Source organism: Varanus komodoensis, unplaced genomic scaffold (assembly GCF_004798865.1).
Source record: "Varanus komodoensis strain SLA01 unplaced genomic scaffold, ASM479886v1 scaffold16, whole genome shotgun sequence".
In the NCBI taxonomy this organism is placed as follows: domain Eukaryota; kingdom Metazoa; phylum Chordata; class Lepidosauria; order Squamata; family Varanidae; genus Varanus; species Varanus komodoensis.
This window is the reverse complement of record NW_025335468.1, coordinates 11,754,494-11,770,947: the sequence shown is the minus strand read 5'-3', so window position 1 is coordinate 11,770,947 and position 16,454 is coordinate 11,754,494. Positions and strand designations below refer to the sequence as shown.

Here is a 16,454-nt window from a genome sequence, read left to right as displayed (position 1 = left end):
AACCTACTTAAATCACCACATCAGACCTCTTCCCATTCAACACAAGCACTCAGTTACATACAGAAGCTTTACCGGAACAGACATGTATGCAGACTGTCTGCCCTTTTAAAAGTCAGAAAACCTTAAAAAACAACATGTGAAAGAAATGCCATGTTAGGCCCATCCTGTCTTTCATACAGATTTTAATTTTTCAACCTTCTCAGCAACTGGCTACACAACAGTACTTTACTGAGAGGTTCCACTCCTATTGAAAGCACAACAGGATGGCTAAAACAGATTTATATGCAATGACTAGGCATTTAGCCAAAGCATATATTATAACATATGTTGTATAAAACAAAATATCCAAATTATATATTTTGACAAATTAACAGAAAGAATGGTCATATGTCTTTCCTTAGAAGGTGTATATATATTAGTCATTCCACTATATTATTTAGGGTTAGTATGCACTCAACTGTTGCTTACTTTGCAATGGCATCACAAAATGCTGCTTGTTCTTGATTTTGTCTTTCAGTATTTTTTAGAAGTTTATTTCTGGTTGGCAGGCTACTGGTCCCAATGTCTGTCTGAAATTTAAGGATAGAGAAGTCAAGCAATGACAGATGCAACTCCTATAAATCTTCCACAAACAACAATTAATTAGAATAGTAGCCTATTTAGATTGCTAGCACACTGATAAGCAATCTAATCAGATTCATGAAAATGAGTGTGTTTTTAACTATATGTTGTACAAATAACAACACTGCACTGATTTAAGCAAACAGCTCAGCTTTAATAACAACACATAAGCATTTTACAGTGAACTCAATTTTATTATACAAAGTGGACTTTCCAAGTAGATATGGATGCTCTCCAACCCTGCATATGACATAGGTCTAGCTGAAGGGACTTTAATTTCAGAACAAATATATACATAATTAAGGTAATATTATTTGAACAGTAAGGTTAAATTGTTAAGTTCTACTATAAAATCTAAATTAATGTTATTCAGTTGTTTCTTCTCAAATCATCATCCATACATATAATCCCAGGTTAATCTATTTCCAAAGGGTTCTAATATGAAGAGACTAAACTGCAGCCTGCATTCATAACAGCATGGTCACAAAATGTGCACTTTGTATTTAACAATAAGTTTAGTAATCCTTTCAATGTAATAGCAGTATCTATTCTATGCTGTGTTCAGAGAAGTCCCATTCCTTCAGCAAGATTTCAAAATTGTAAAGCTCAATGGGAGAACTCACTCAAAACTGCAACATCAGATTGCTTCAGCAATGGAAGGAAGGCCTTATATGTTGAGGCTGAGCTGCTAATAAAACATACTGGACATAAGGCATTGATTACAAACATATGTACCTCACAGATAGGTGTATGGCGCTGTTTCTGGCAAATCTTCAAGTAACTACAAACAATGCAGTCTGTTTCCAGTTTATAAAGTGAGCTATAAATGGCTTGAGATAATAGTAAATCCTTACTTTACTACTAGATTAGCCAAAAAAGCAAACAAACCCCCGCATATGTTAAAAAGTAGAAGATTTGTTCTTAATTATTCTCTAAGCAGGGTTTTTGTAGTACCACAATGATACAGGCAATGATGCAATTTGCTGAAGAAATTTCCCACCATCTAATGTGTCTGAAAAGTTTTCCTGTATACTATGGGAAGCAGCATATTAACTGTCATTCACTACCAATCTGGAGATGCATTTGTTTACTCTCTATTATATACCATATGCATAAAGTATAATATGTTTGAGATATAATACATGCATATTATTATTTATCACATATAAACACAATATGGATAGATCCTTATACATCTTACCATGGGAAAATTGCTGTTCCCACTAACTTTGCTAAGATATCTCACTAAATAAGCAATCTTTATTCCACTAAATATGAAATCTCAAACCTAACACAATGAAATAACAATAAGTACACAGTGGATATTTTGTGCTGAATCCATCTTTAAAATTCAACCAAGTGGAACAGACTTCAATCTGGAATTTATGCTAAATAAAACAGAGCACACAAGATTCTTATCCTAGTTATACAGTCTTAAAATAGTCCTAGTTTTTATGTCTTCTTCTAATTTCCAAGATACAAAATTCAATGGTATCCCCGTAAAACTAAATTCTGAAACAAGATGTAAGTAGGTTTTTTTCAAAAATCTGTGGAACATTTTATTCATAATGTTAAAAGACCTGAATAAATATTTATACAGCTGCTATTAGTCAAGTATCTCATACAAGGCAATATGAATGACATGAAAATAACAGATACTTTAACTCCATAGTTCCTTCCACCTGTGACACTTTTGTGCCAGCTACTTTAATCACACATTTGCTTCTGATTTAAAGCACATGTCACATGATCATGCCACAGCAGGAAATGTCCCATTTGACAGTGCCAAAGTACATTCTTAACAGCAGCACATGCTTAGAAAAACATCTTCTACTCAATAGCAAATAATGGAAAGTAGTTTGGGCCTGGTATGGCTTTCGAAATATTAAGGAGCCTTCATGTGCCTTTTTCTTACATAGATATTTCTGGATCTAAATCACAGAAAGTGTCACATTTCTAGGCAATTGTTGGTAGAGGCACTGCCCTGGTTTGGATGCAGTGATAAACCTCTATTTAACATTACATGGAGGAGTTTGCTTCCCTCCGCCTTTCTCATCCCTTGTTGCAGCCAACAGGTGGTAAGAAGCATTTGCTCACATCTTCAGCTAACTGCATTTTTTTGTTAAGTCTGAACAGGGAACTACACTTTTAACTAGTGTTTTAACTAGAGTTTTCCTGAAAAAGCCAAGTCTGAAAAAGGCATCTTCAGACAATCTGTAGTAAAAACAAGCACAGTTTATCCCAGACATAACAAACTACAGTTGAAAATGGGTGCAAATACTTTCAATTTTCTTCTCATAGTCATGTCAGAGTAGAGATGAGGAATGAAGTACATGAGCCCAAGGCTTGTTAATATAACACTAAACCACCAAAATCTGCATATATCTTTGAAATACAGCAAATGTATATTCAGTGCATGTGGGAAATTTTTGGAAATGCTTAGCCCCAGAAATAGATTTTATGATGATTGATAGCGCTGGAATTAACACAGGATGTTACTGAACAAAACACAAACTGCTTATTTTGTGTTATTCTTCCATGTAGAACATGAAAGTATTTCTTATTTGGCTCTAATAATGACCAACGAAGGCCTTGAAAGTGCTATATGACAGAACAGATGATCTTTCACTCCAAATTTAAGCTCAGAAGAAGGGCTATGGCTCATGTGTGAGCAAAGAAGAGCGTACATGGATAAAGTCATGCGCACCCTCTCAATTCTGAACCTGGAGAGCAATGTGGGAATTACTCCTAACCTTTATGCTGTATTTCATACATAGCCGGAGAAGCTCCACAGTTCTCTCATTGACACAAAACCACTTGCCTGCAAACTCGCACTTATGCTCACTTCAGTTAAGTTGAGAACAGTAGCAACCAAAGCTAAGGTACATATCCTTCAATTGTGCTTCCCAACTACCCTCTCCTTAAACTAGATTTAAAGACTGGAAGCCAGGTGAGTAATAAATAAGGCTTAGTAAACAAGCTTTCCAAATCCAAAGCTTTCTTTAAGACCAATGTTTCCTTAGGGCTATCTACTGAAGCTAGTTTTTGACTATGTATAACTATTGTGTTAATCCATTAATGAAAATCATGAAAGCCCAGTACGAGGAACAGCAATGAAAAAGGTGGGATAGAGATAGTCCTTGGTGATTCTTAACCAGAGTCATGTAGCACCCCACCCAAACAATCTATAAATCTTGGAAGGCATTCAGAAGGAAGAAGGAGAATAAGAGGCATTTAGAATTTTAGGCAGCTCTTCTCAAACCCTCTTTCAGTGATTTTTGACAGTCCATGAAGAATTATTGTAAACAGGTAGGCCATGGATTATGGACAAGTTCCATTCCTGAGAACATCCTTAAGTAGAATTTATATGTAAGTTGGATCACATGAGTAAGCCAAATGTTTGTCTTACAAAAAAACCACTTAGTATGCTTTTAAATACTGAATAAGCACTTCCATATTCACTAAAACATCTTAAACACAACACAGTTATGTAATAATGATCTTAATACTGTAATAATAAAGTACAGGCACTGAAGAGAAAAAGAATCTGTATGTGTGTTTAGGTATACAGTACTGTACAAAACAAGTAAAAGAAATTGTTCTTAAAACAGTTTAGAACACTCTTTCAAATCAGTGTCTTATAAAGAAGCAAGGTCACTATCATACTTGCACAGACTGTAACAAAATCACAAACATGAGCACTTTCAAGTATTGTATGCTGTCTGTTCATTTTTTGAATATATTTTTGAGTTGCTCTGCTAATTTACAATAAACCATAAGAATAATAAAATGCCACAGTTCCAACAAAACAAAGCTAAAACAAAATGATACGTCATGGTTTAGGAAGTTATGAATAAAAACAGTATTTCAAGCTCAACAACAACAACAGAGCAGGGGAAACTCATCTGTCTTTCCCAGAAACTATTTTGCTATGGTTCTGCTGCATCCTTGAGGCCCTACACATGCCCTGAAACACACTGGCTTGGGTATGCTTGAGCTGATACCTGGAATTAAAAGTCATGAATACTGTATCTCTAGAAAACTTTGCTGCATCTCTAGGAAGTCTGGAACTACACAGCTACTGATGATGCTTTGCTAAATGCATTGCATAGTTCCCTAGAGTTATTCACGGCTTTTTGTAGAGATATTCATATAGGGTCTATGGCAGTCCACACATTCATAAGTACAAGTAGTTCATAACTTAAGACATTCATAACCCAGGGACTACTTGGACTGCTTACCCCACCCTGAGGATAAAATTCTAATTCTAGAATTCTCCATCAAGTCCCTTAAAAAGTGGCACACAGCAAAGAGAAACCCATCAGCAATGACATCTTCCTGGTTTAGGCATCATCATCATAATCATCGAGATGATAGTTCAGAAATAATGGGACGGGGGCGGTGGGACTGTAATAGCAACAAAGGTTAAGGGAAGACAGGATCTCAGATATTTTTGAAAAACTGTGTTTCTCCTATCTATGAGCTTCCAGAATTCACCACCTCATTTTCCATCTTTTATCATCTCTCCCATCTCTCCCACTTGAGAGCAATTACAAGAACATTCAACCATCTTTACTTCCTATGCAGTATAAGCATGTAACAGAAATATATCAGAATAAAGATGCTTTGTCTAGAGCAGGGGTCCTCAAACTTTAACAGGGGGCCAATTGAAAGGTGCCAGTGATGGGCGTGGGCCGCCAAGGCAGTGTGGGCAAGGGGCAGGGTGGGGGGCGCACGGACACACACACACACACACATGCACGGCGAGGCACCGGCTTGCTCGCAAGGAGATCATTTTCTCCGAGGGAGTCCAAAACAATCTCCACACGAGCTAGCCCCTACCTCACCACATGTGAACTTGGCGATACACAAAGTTACAATAACCTCTGCAAATATGAATGAACAAATGAAGGAAAAATGAAGTTTTTTAAAAATGAAGGAATACCAAAACCCAAAAACTATATATATAACTTTCCTCTCCCCAAAATCTTAATCAAACAGTAGTCCTAATCTTATTACTAATTTAAGATTAGTAATAAGAACTAAGCACTCCGAATTTGAAATAAGTCTCACAGATTTTATTTCCAAGTAAACACAGTTGTGACAGAAATGTATTATTTTTAAAAAATGAAGAAAATGGTACTCTTATTTCTCAATATATGCATGTGACTGCTCATTGTAGCATAGTAAAACCCCTATCAGCTGTTTCAGATACCATGGTTTCACTTAACCACGGTTGACCACAGTCTGAACAAAGTAAATAGAAAATTGCAAGGAGAGGGAGTGAGTCTGTTTGTTGAGAGAGCCCTGTCTCTCTCAACAAACAGCATGAGGAACATATAAAAAATTATATTGCCTTCCTGGTTGCTGCTCCAGTCGTCATGCTCCCAGCTAACATAGACAGAGAAAGGGGTGGAGGAAGAAGAAGCAATCTGGAGAGGGCCTAGAAATATTTGTGGTTTTTCCACTTCTGTGGTGGCCCTCATCCTCACAAATGTAAAGAGCTGACTGTACAGGTTATAGTGTTTGCTAATATCTGGTTCCAGGCATCTGCTGGGGGGCTTAGAACCTATCCCCTGTGGATATGGGTGTCTCACTGTTCGTTTAACTGATTTTTTAAAAATATTATTTTCCACTCCCAAGTTTACAAGAATGTAATATTTCTGTGTTGAAAAAAAAGTATCAAGAAAAAATAAATCTCTCATTTAAAACCTGAATGTTCGCATTGTCCTTAGAACTGAATCAAGAGTAAAACAAGGATTTAATTTATGAAGATACCACACAGAGCTTCAACCTCACAAATGAACATGACATAAATTTAATTTGAACAGTCACAGCTCTTTTACCAAAGAATTCACTACATTTAATGGACAGCTAATTCAACAGTTTGATTGTCAGGACTGAACTATTATTTGGACAGATTGTCTGAATTAATCTGTCCAACTGTACTCTGTAACTAGATTTTTTAAAAATAATGAACTTTAAATGTCCATCTTCATAAGCCTCAGAGCAAATTTCATCAAGCTTAATATTTTAAATTTGAATGTTTTTCATGCACCAAAAAAGCCCAAATTTGTAAGAGAAGCAAAGATTACCTGACATTTTTTATTTCTATCCTGCCTCTTAGGTTAAGCCCTAGCAAGCCAACTTAGAACAATAAGGTTAAAGACAAGTATTGCACATAAAAACATCAGATTAAAAACTTGATAGGGAAAAACTATGTAGCAGTTGGATTACTGCCATAACTTATGAATTGAGCTATCTACAGTATGCTCATTTGTGGAAGTTTCAGACAGAAACTAAAAACAAAAAAGCCCCAGAAATCAAGCTAACCTAAAGAATAAACATTAATTGACAAATCCAATTCCTTATTGTTTAATTTACCACCAACTCATGGCATATATGAATCAGAGATTTATGTAGTCATGCCAAAAAAAAAAAGTGAAACACATTAAGAGTAATTATGCCCACCACTTGTGAAGAGATTACACTAGGTGAGAAAAAAATGAGAATTTTTCTTTTGAGAATTGATGTAAATATACTAGATCACAATAATTTGTTTTGTTCAGCAGAAACGGAATTGTGATCCTCTATTCCCACACCAATGTTTTCTTCATACAAGGAACCTAGACATCTAGTTCCTCCTGATTCAAGACAGATCACACAGCTTCCTCTTTCATAGACAAACCATCAGTGTTTCTCATGCTGGTGTGCACACTGTTCCTCTCTCCCTTTCCCACCAAATTTAGAAGCAATATATAATAAGTTAAGGAACAATTCTATGGTCCTTTAGACAGCATTCAAGAGGCCCTAGGATGGTTCTAATTCTCACATCTGAGGTTAGAGACAATTGCAGAAATGACTTCCCTCCCAACCTGCATGGAAAGTACTGCAACACCTGCTCTCTACACTTTTAAAAGTGTGGGAAAAGAGTGCACTTTGAGGGCAAGAAGAGAGAAACTATCCTGCAGGCATTGCAAACTCCTTCTCTATTCCTTTGAAACAGTCCAGTTGGAGAGGTGAAAATGTCCAGTTGAAAATGCATAGTGGTAGGACAAATAAGTAAAGATTGCCTCTGCCACTATTCCCACTCTGCAATGGATGCCCACAATCCTCCATGCTCTGGGACCTGAGTGCATGGCAATAGGATTATGCCATTTTTCTCTGCTTAATATATGAAATGTATCATTTTATAGCCTAGTAATATACCCAATATGCTATACATGTTAGATCCAATGTCAGTATATGAAGCAGGTTATGAGAGATATCACGAATCCCAATTAAAAAAGAAAACCTGTCAGCAAGAGGTTTGGGTTAGAGCAACTCACAAACAAGTAGCTGTTTCTGTATACTCGGGTCCCAGAAGCAGGCTTATGAGGACAGAGCATGATCACTGGTCTTGAAGAGGCACAGAATGTTAAGGGTTGCAGGTGAGAGGGAAGGAAAATGCATGGAGAAGGTATTGGCCTGTTTGAGCTCCTAACTACAGTTCTGGAGGAGAGATTAAAGTCAGGTATAAAAACAATGATGTTGGATACTCCTTACTGCATGGATAGGTCATCTGTTCCTTTTTCTACTCTTTAGAAATCTTTCACATGGAAATAGCAAAAAAGCACTCAGGTAATAAGATTGGCATTGCTAGTAAAACCAATTCTAGCACAACTTTGTTAGTACTTGCTAGGCAACAAGAAAAAAGCAGTGAGTTGCCCAATTTTGGTAGTACAGTTTGTTGAATCACCATTTCTCCTCTGGCACAACAAGCTTTAATGATATTGCATGGGAGCTATATTAACACAATGACATTGGCACTAGTGCTGTAGCAGCAGTGAATGTTACGCGTATGATTCCAGCATGCCACCTTAAAATCATATACAGCAATCCAAATGCTTGGATACCACTGCAAGTACTTTCCATGATAGCACCCCATCTTTGGAATGATTGCCCTAAAGAAATACGCCTGACATTGGATCTACAATATATTTGACAAGAAGGTATATTTTATCCAAACATTTTAATCCATATTACCTCATAGGTTACCCTTGTAATTGAAAATGTACTGTATTAGGTTTCTGGGTGGAACAGTTAACAGGGAACTGAGCTTTTTTTAAATTAAGCAACCCTTGAATGATTTTTTCAGTTAAGATTACAGCAAAACTGTGACAGCCTAAAGTATCTTAGAATAGAAGCTGAAATAGGATCTGATCCTAAAATCATCAGTAGGGGTCTTTTTCACTTGCCTGATGCCAAAGGTGGTTATCCTGGTGAGCCCAATGAGGAATGGTCTTTTCAGAAGTGGCCCAGCACCTCTGAAACAAGTTTCCACTGGGTGTTTTGGCAGGTTGCACATCTTCACACAAGTTTTGCAGTTTTTGCTGACCTTTCTTAATTTCTAGATTACTAGTTTTATTTATTTATAATCAATTAAAACCAGTTAGTTTAATTAAAACCAATTGTTCCATTTTTCTTATGCCCTGTCCTGGAAGCATTCTACCTTTAAAGGTGCCTAAAAATACTGAGCAACAAATAAATAGTACAAAACACACTCAGTAGTGTCCTGACACAATTTTCTGCAAATAATTGAAATAATTAAATTCTTCATCTGAGTTGTATAATACAAATTTGTATGGCCAATTACACACATTTCAGCTTCACGTGAAAACAGATATTCAGAATGTTTTACCTGTGGTGTTTGGTCCTGTAATTTAGCAAGCTGAACAGTTCGAATGTTTAAAGACTGACTTCTTGTAACTGTTGCCCCAGAAGTAAATTTCCCACTAACTTTTCTTTCAAGATGGCATTTTCCTGAGGGCTTCTTCTCCAGCAGCACAGCTTCCCAAGGATCTTCTATAACTGTACTACAATTCACCTTTCCACCATCTTCTGCAGAATATGATATATCCATATTGTCCACTTTTGGCTTACTTAAAGGATCCAAATCCAACCAATCAAATTTACTAATATCACTGGAGTTTTCAGAGGTTGGCAAATTAATTGCAGCTTTAGCACCAGTCATTTCTAAGTCTGTGGTCGATCTCCCATTTTTCTGAAATTCTGAAGTGCTTGCTATCTTATCAAACACTTTTGCCATTTCAGGTGTAAGTGTTGAATGATATATAGGCAAATTTCCTTGTGGATGGAAAGTTGTGCTAGCTGGAAGTGCATATGAAATATACTGGGACCTTTCTGGAAGACTAAGATAAATAGGCTTTGTAGACTGGTAAGCAGACATACCTGGATGGAAGCCATTCTGAAAGATACCAACATGTTTATTGTAAGAGGATACTGCATAAACAGAAGGTACAGTGCAAGTAGAAGGTCCAATCAACCCAGGTGGCCAATGTCCTCTTTGAACAGTACTGTTAGAATAAAACTGTGAAGAGAAAGATTGGCTCAGAATAGGAGTAGCTGGTAGAATAGGAGGCTGGCTGGATTCAAAATTTTCTTCTAGTAGTAGTTTCTCTAGCTCGGCATGGGTAAGTTTCTCTATATCAATTGCATTTAATTTATCCACCTTTTTCTTGACATCAGACTCTGGAAATACCATAAGATCCTGGTCCTGTTTTCTGCAGGATTGTACATTTGGCCAGGACTTACTCAAATTATCAATGCTTTGTTTATTACCAGCTACTACTCTTTCCTTTTGCATCTTAGCCAGAGCCTCAGCTTCCATCTGCAATGCTTCTTCTTTGTCCACTTCTTTTGCCCTTGTGGTACCCAAAGATGGTGATGAATGTTGTATGAATTCATTGCTGCTAGATATCTGGGCCATGCCGTGAAAGCAGATGTCCATTAACAGTTCCAGTCCCCTCTCCTGAAAATCTTTGGCTCAAGAATAGTGACAGATTCAGTGCCACTGGAGGGAGAAAAAGAAAAAAATGGATTTTAGAAGTTTTCATAAAATCACTACTTTTGCATTTATCTACCATTACAAGCTTCTGGATTTCTTACAACTGCTTGAAGAACCAGGGCCAATCTATTACTTGCAGTTGTACTTGTAAATAATTGACATGGTTTACACAACGGGTTAAACTGTGGCTTGTTTAAGCCATGAGTTTCAGCCACCATTTGCTTAATCACCTGCCAATGTTTGTGTCATCCAACAACAGTTTATGGTTTATCTGAGCATTGTTCTCCCCTCCAACAAGCCATGCTACCCAACTTCAGATGACACAAATATGTTCAAGCAGGTGATCAGGAAAATGGTATGGTGGTATGCCATGGCTTCTGTAAGCCATGGTGACTGTACAAACTGGACCACTGTCTTCTACAACTAGCCTTGTTTCTCATGCCAGTTGCATATATATTTACTATACACTATTTTCTCTTGTCCAATTTATTAACAAAACTATTTTCTGGAATTATTGAAGTATACAAACACTTCAAAAGTGCATTACCCTTCAAATGGATGCAAATCTCAGTATACAAAAAAATGGTATCTTCTCACATTAGAGGTCACCTTGGAGGGAATACCTTAACTGTATAATTTTCCTGTTTATCTGAAGATTTCACATTATTAGTTACATTTTTATCTCATCTTTGCCCTAAAAACAGAGCATAAGGCTTTATGAAATGTTGATAGGAAATGACTGCATATACAACTTGCACAGGTGAAGGGCCATTTAAGATTATTTCAAACTTCTAATGCAGCTGTAGTGGAAACTTTATTGCATATTTTGTAATTTCTGTCTTTCAACTCTACACTGTTGATCCAGGTCTAAATTTCCTCCATTTTAGTACTTAGAAATCTTACTATGGAAACAAGCATGTATTTTTAAACAGTCTTTGTCTTGATAAGTAATATGAAAATTACAAGAGATTTGATACAGATGTATTAAGCAAACTGTATTCAACCTGTGCATAGTCTGGGTAGGAGTTGTATTGCTTGCTACTAGTATATTTTGGATAATCTCACTTTTAGCCAAGATATGTTTAAGTTTTTTTCTAATATGTTTTTATTGTATTTGTACCTAAGTTGATGAATGAAGGAGTTTGGCTACTCTAAATGGTATATAGTCTGTCAATAACTTGACAGACTGAATGATCAAACTCTGAAGCTATCTACATTAAAGGAGATTTGTGGGGGAACTATAGACTGGGGTTCCTCTCTTGGATGCACACTGTAACATGGTGAGCACCAAAGAAGCCAAGAGCATAAAATTATGTGAAGCCAACTGGCTGTTTATTAAAAATACATACCTCAGGCAACCAATCAGAAGACTGTATATATGGAAAGCACCCAGAGGGTCGATAGAGAAATCAAACATACTATGCAATTGGAAATAAGAGATGGCGAAGATGTATTCTCACAGACAAAACAAGACTGGGAGCAAACTGTGGTAGTGACGAAACAATGGTCCTCAACTGAAAACATTCAATAAACATTCCAATCCCTAACAAATGAGATGCTAAGGAGTGCAGAAACTATATGACCATTGCACTAATTTCCCATGTAAACAAAGCAATGTTCAACAGGTTACAAGGAAGAATATTATCTTATATGGAACAAGAAATGCCTGATGTTCAAGAAGCTTGATTCTGTAAAGGAAGATTATATTGATAACACAGCCCAACCAAAAACAAAACAAAACAAAAGCCCTTTTTTCTTGGTTCCTTGCTTTTTAGATTTGTTCTTGGTGTTATTTGCTGATTCAGAAAATTGCACTGGCTAGATTGCATTAGCTCTAGTTTCTTAGATATGGTCAAATGTATACAGATTTTATTTAGTATTTGAAAAAATCTTGGTGATCAACTTGTTCTTCTGTTACCTAGTTTGTGTTTTTGTGTACAAGTTAGCAGATATAGTGAGAGTGTTTACATACTTCCAACTGTAATTTTACATCAGAAACATGGGATTCTAAAGGTTAATTTATTCACTGTAATGATTGTATAGGTGTGTGTGTATCCCCACTCATATAATTTCATTTTGCAGATACTCAAATAGCGGAGGAGATGCTCTTTCATTTCAACGGGCTTGGCTGTAAAATGAGTGTCAAAATCCATTATCTGCACAGTCACTTAGATTGCTTTCCAGAGAACCTTGGTGACTTAAGGGAAGAGCAAGATGACAGATTTCACCAAGACATAAAAACAATGGAAGGAATATACCAAGGAAGTTGGATTGCACACACAATGGTGGATTACTGTTGGAACCTTATGCAGGATTGTCCTGGCAGATCCCAGTCTTGGAAATCTTACAAAAGGAGCTTCTTCTGTGTTGCATGATTGGAATGTTTGTATCATAAACCTGTGCTTTTGGTTTGAAATAAATATATTGCATTTCACTTTCCTTTTAATTTTAATGTGTTTCTTTCATGCTATAAGGAGATTAAAAAAACACCAAATTAAAATATTCTGATTTTTGATGGGCAACCAGAGTGGTATATGGCATTTATACTGTATCTCAAAAACTAGTGCTGATAGGGAAAAATTGGTGCCATTTTTGGAATCAGTGGGTCAAACAGACCTAGGAACAGATCTAAAATTCAAGGCACCATGATCTGTGTTGGCCAGATAGTAGAGTGCATCAAAGAACTTCAAAAGAAGATGAGTCTATACCCTATATATACTTCAGTAAAACCATTGACTGTGTGGATCATGAGAAACTATGGATGGTCCTGAAAGTAATGGATGTGCCTTAACACTTGATTATCCTGATACATAACTTGTATTATGAACAAGAAGCTACTTTAGAATAGAGTATGGGGACCAGGATAGTTTCCTATAGAGAAAAGCATCAGACAAATAGTATTTTATCTCCCTATCTCTTCAATCTGTAAGTAAAACACAACATAAGAAAAGCTGGATTAGGATCAGAGGAAGAAGTAAAAAGAAGTGAAAGATACATCAATACTTTAAAATATGCAGATGATACCGTATTATTGGCAGAAAACAGCAAAGAACTGAAACAGCTCCTAATGAAATTGAAAGAAGAAAGCATAATAGCTGGACTGCAGCGGGATAGTAAGAAAACAAAAATCATAACCACAGAAGAAGTACACAACTTTAATGTCAACAAGAAAAACATTGAAATTGTGAAAGATTTTGCATACCTTGGTTTAATAATCAGCTCAAATGGAGACTACAGCCAAGAAATTAGAAGACAATTGTGACTTGGAAGGGCAGCAATGAAGGAACTAGAAAAGACCATCAAGCATAAGGACATTTCAGTGGAAGATCATCCCTACTACTGTACTGCTGATCACTATGTATGGGTCTGAAAGCTGGACAGTGAAGAGAGCTGTTAAGAAGAAATGGAAACATTCAAAATATGGTACTGGAAGAGACCTTTGCGAACAGGCTGATCTGACATAGAGACAAACATGTGGGACCTAAATCAAATCAAGACAGAACTTGCCCTGGAAGCAAAAATGACGAATTGAGGCTGCTAGACTTTGGGTTCATCATGGGAAGGAAAGACTCATCACAGAAGACAATAATGCCAGGTAAAGTAGAACAAGAAGCCCAAATATGAGATGGACTGTCTCCATAAAGGAAGCTAGAGCCTTGAGTTTAGAAAAGCTGTGCAGGGTTCTGGAGGACAGGCCATTTTGGAGAGCATTCATTCGCAGGACTGCCATAAATTGAAGATGACTTGATGGCACATAACAATATTATTGCATGCAGAAAATTCCAGGTTTAATCACTGACGCATCCAGACAGGACTGGGAACGACTCCTTTCTGAAACACTGGAAAGTTTCTGCAGATAATCTGCTAACGTAAATGAACCAATAATCTGATTCAGTATGTGACATCAGACTGTTCAAGTGAGGGATTCAACATGCCAGTGTTGTATGTGAATTAGACTTTCTCTGCAGCACAAAGTGACAGAACATATGCAAGGGCAATGTATGCTGAATAACATAAAATCCTGCTACAAAGGACAATGGAATGTGGTGGGTGGAAGACAAAATTCCTTGGAGGAAAAAGATCCCGCACAAAGGTATGTGGGATATATATATATAGTATCAAAACCACAGAAACAAATCCAGATAAATTTTTAATCTTTTTTTGTTATTTTCCCTGAAAGCAACTATAAAAGCTTGTATCTGATTTGTCCCTTCCTCTTTTCCATGTCCAGCAAGACATATAAAGTCAAGAAGCAGGGAATGCACCATGAAATGAATTTGTAGATAAGTCTTAATTTCAGCAGAAACCAAACTTCAATCCAAACTTGTTTTGGACAGATGGCAGTGGCAACATATTTTCTAACGATTTACAGTTATACTGAATTATCAAGTGTATTTTCCTTCTTTGTAACAGTTGTTTAGTAAATCAATGCAATATTGTCTGGAACTAGTGATTTGGAATACAAAGAATATTGGATATAAAATATAGATTATAGAGATGTCATAAATGCATTTTGTTCCACTAAACAGCTATACAGTTTATATCTATATAAGTAGATTTCTGTTCTTATTAGTTCCTTCCTTCAAAGAAAAATACACACAGAAGACATCTCACGCACTACATCTTTGTTGTTTTGTGAGGCCTTTTGATAAGGTTTCCTAAAGAATCCATTGAAAAGAAACGTTTAAGATAGAACGTTCTGCAATGCAGTTTAATTTTTATCTAGCAATTTTGCCCTCATCCATTTCCAAATCTATCTTCTTTAATTCTACAGTCTGGAAACTATGACTATGTCTTTCTAGAAACTGATGAAGTTTGTGTTAGAAGAGCTATAAAAGAGAAACATGTATTTTATATGCTTTTACTGCAGCTTCAATACTAAAAGTCTAGTAATAGTAAGCAGCAGTACTTAGTTCACTACATGTTGTCCCATATTTCAGTGACTACACATCTGAAAAGCAACATAAAGAATAAAGCTTATCACAAGCATCAGTTTTTTTTAAATGCAAGTAATAAGCTCTTAAAGCTATGACAAATTCCCACAAGTAAAATAAATCAAGCTGTTTAGCCATCCAGGTAAACTAAGATCTGTGCCATTAAACTTTTTAAACCTTATAAAGAACAAATATGGACACATATAGCTTGCATTCACAGATACAAATACTACTATCACATGAAAACAGATGTGAAGAATTCTGTGACAATTCCTGTAAAGGCTCATGGGAACATTATACAACCTACTGGTGCTGCTTTAACATTAATGTCGTCCATAGAATAACACTGATAATAATCTTGCCAGCTGTATAAACACTTCCCAAAAGTGCTGTTGCTTGACCACCTGTGGTACCCAAGGGCCTTTGAGCACAGAAACGTTATCTTATGCACCTCAGTAGTTATTATCGTAATTACTGCTGAGGCTTGCTCACATAAACATCAATGACACAAGGAGCATTCACAACTACCGTGAAGCATGCTTATGCATAAGTGAGTCCCATGAGTAAGGGGTGCCTATGCTAACTAAGGATGCTCCAGTCATAATTTTTAGGCCCCACACAAAACAAAGCGATGGAAACCTGTCTCAGAAATTCAGCAATGGCGCTATTTTCTATCTTCCGATATCAAACAAATAGTGGGCTGAGTCAGCCTTTTCTATGTAAAAAAACAAAAATCCTGCTCTGCAAGGCCGGGGGGGGGGGCACAAGTCCCCGACTGCCTTAGTTACGACAACTCAGCTAGTAGGACAGTTCTTTATCTACTCAACTGTTTCCTTTCTCGAATGGAGCCATAATCAGGCAGCTCGTCCTCGGCGCCACCTTAATTGGTCGGCCTTCGCGCCCCCAGGGTCACAAACCGACCAACACAGCCCCTTCATTCATTCCTTCCCTCTTCCGAGGCTATGGGGCTCAATGGGAACGCTCCAAGCATGCAGAGCGGAAAGACGGGTGGAGAACGAAAACAGGCAGACCGAGGGGGACGACTGCACGGG

General features: G+C 36.9%; 1 protein-coding gene across 7 annotated transcripts in view; it reads right to left on the bottom strand.

Annotated features, from left to right (window-relative positions):
• PIK3C2A (phosphatidylinositol-4-phosphate 3-kinase catalytic subunit type 2 alpha) overlaps positions 1–16,454 on the bottom strand; it is a 103,072-nt gene that overhangs the window by 58,054 nt on the left and 28,564 nt on the right. For 6 of the 7 annotated variants that reach the window (XR_006414285.1, XM_044425849.1, XM_044425850.1 and 3 more), the window contains 2 exons: positions 9,302–10,474; positions 469–569 (listed from right to left, as the gene is read on the bottom strand). Coding sequence is in view for 6 of the 7 variants with exons in the window: in XM_044425849.1 (XP_044281784.1) it covers positions 469–569; positions 9,302–10,411 (1,211 nt within the window). In the remaining variant the exon portion in view is untranslated. Of the gene's footprint in view, positions 1–468; positions 570–9,301; positions 10,475–16,454 lie in introns of those variants that run through there. The other variant, XM_044425853.1, reaches the window with a different exon arrangement.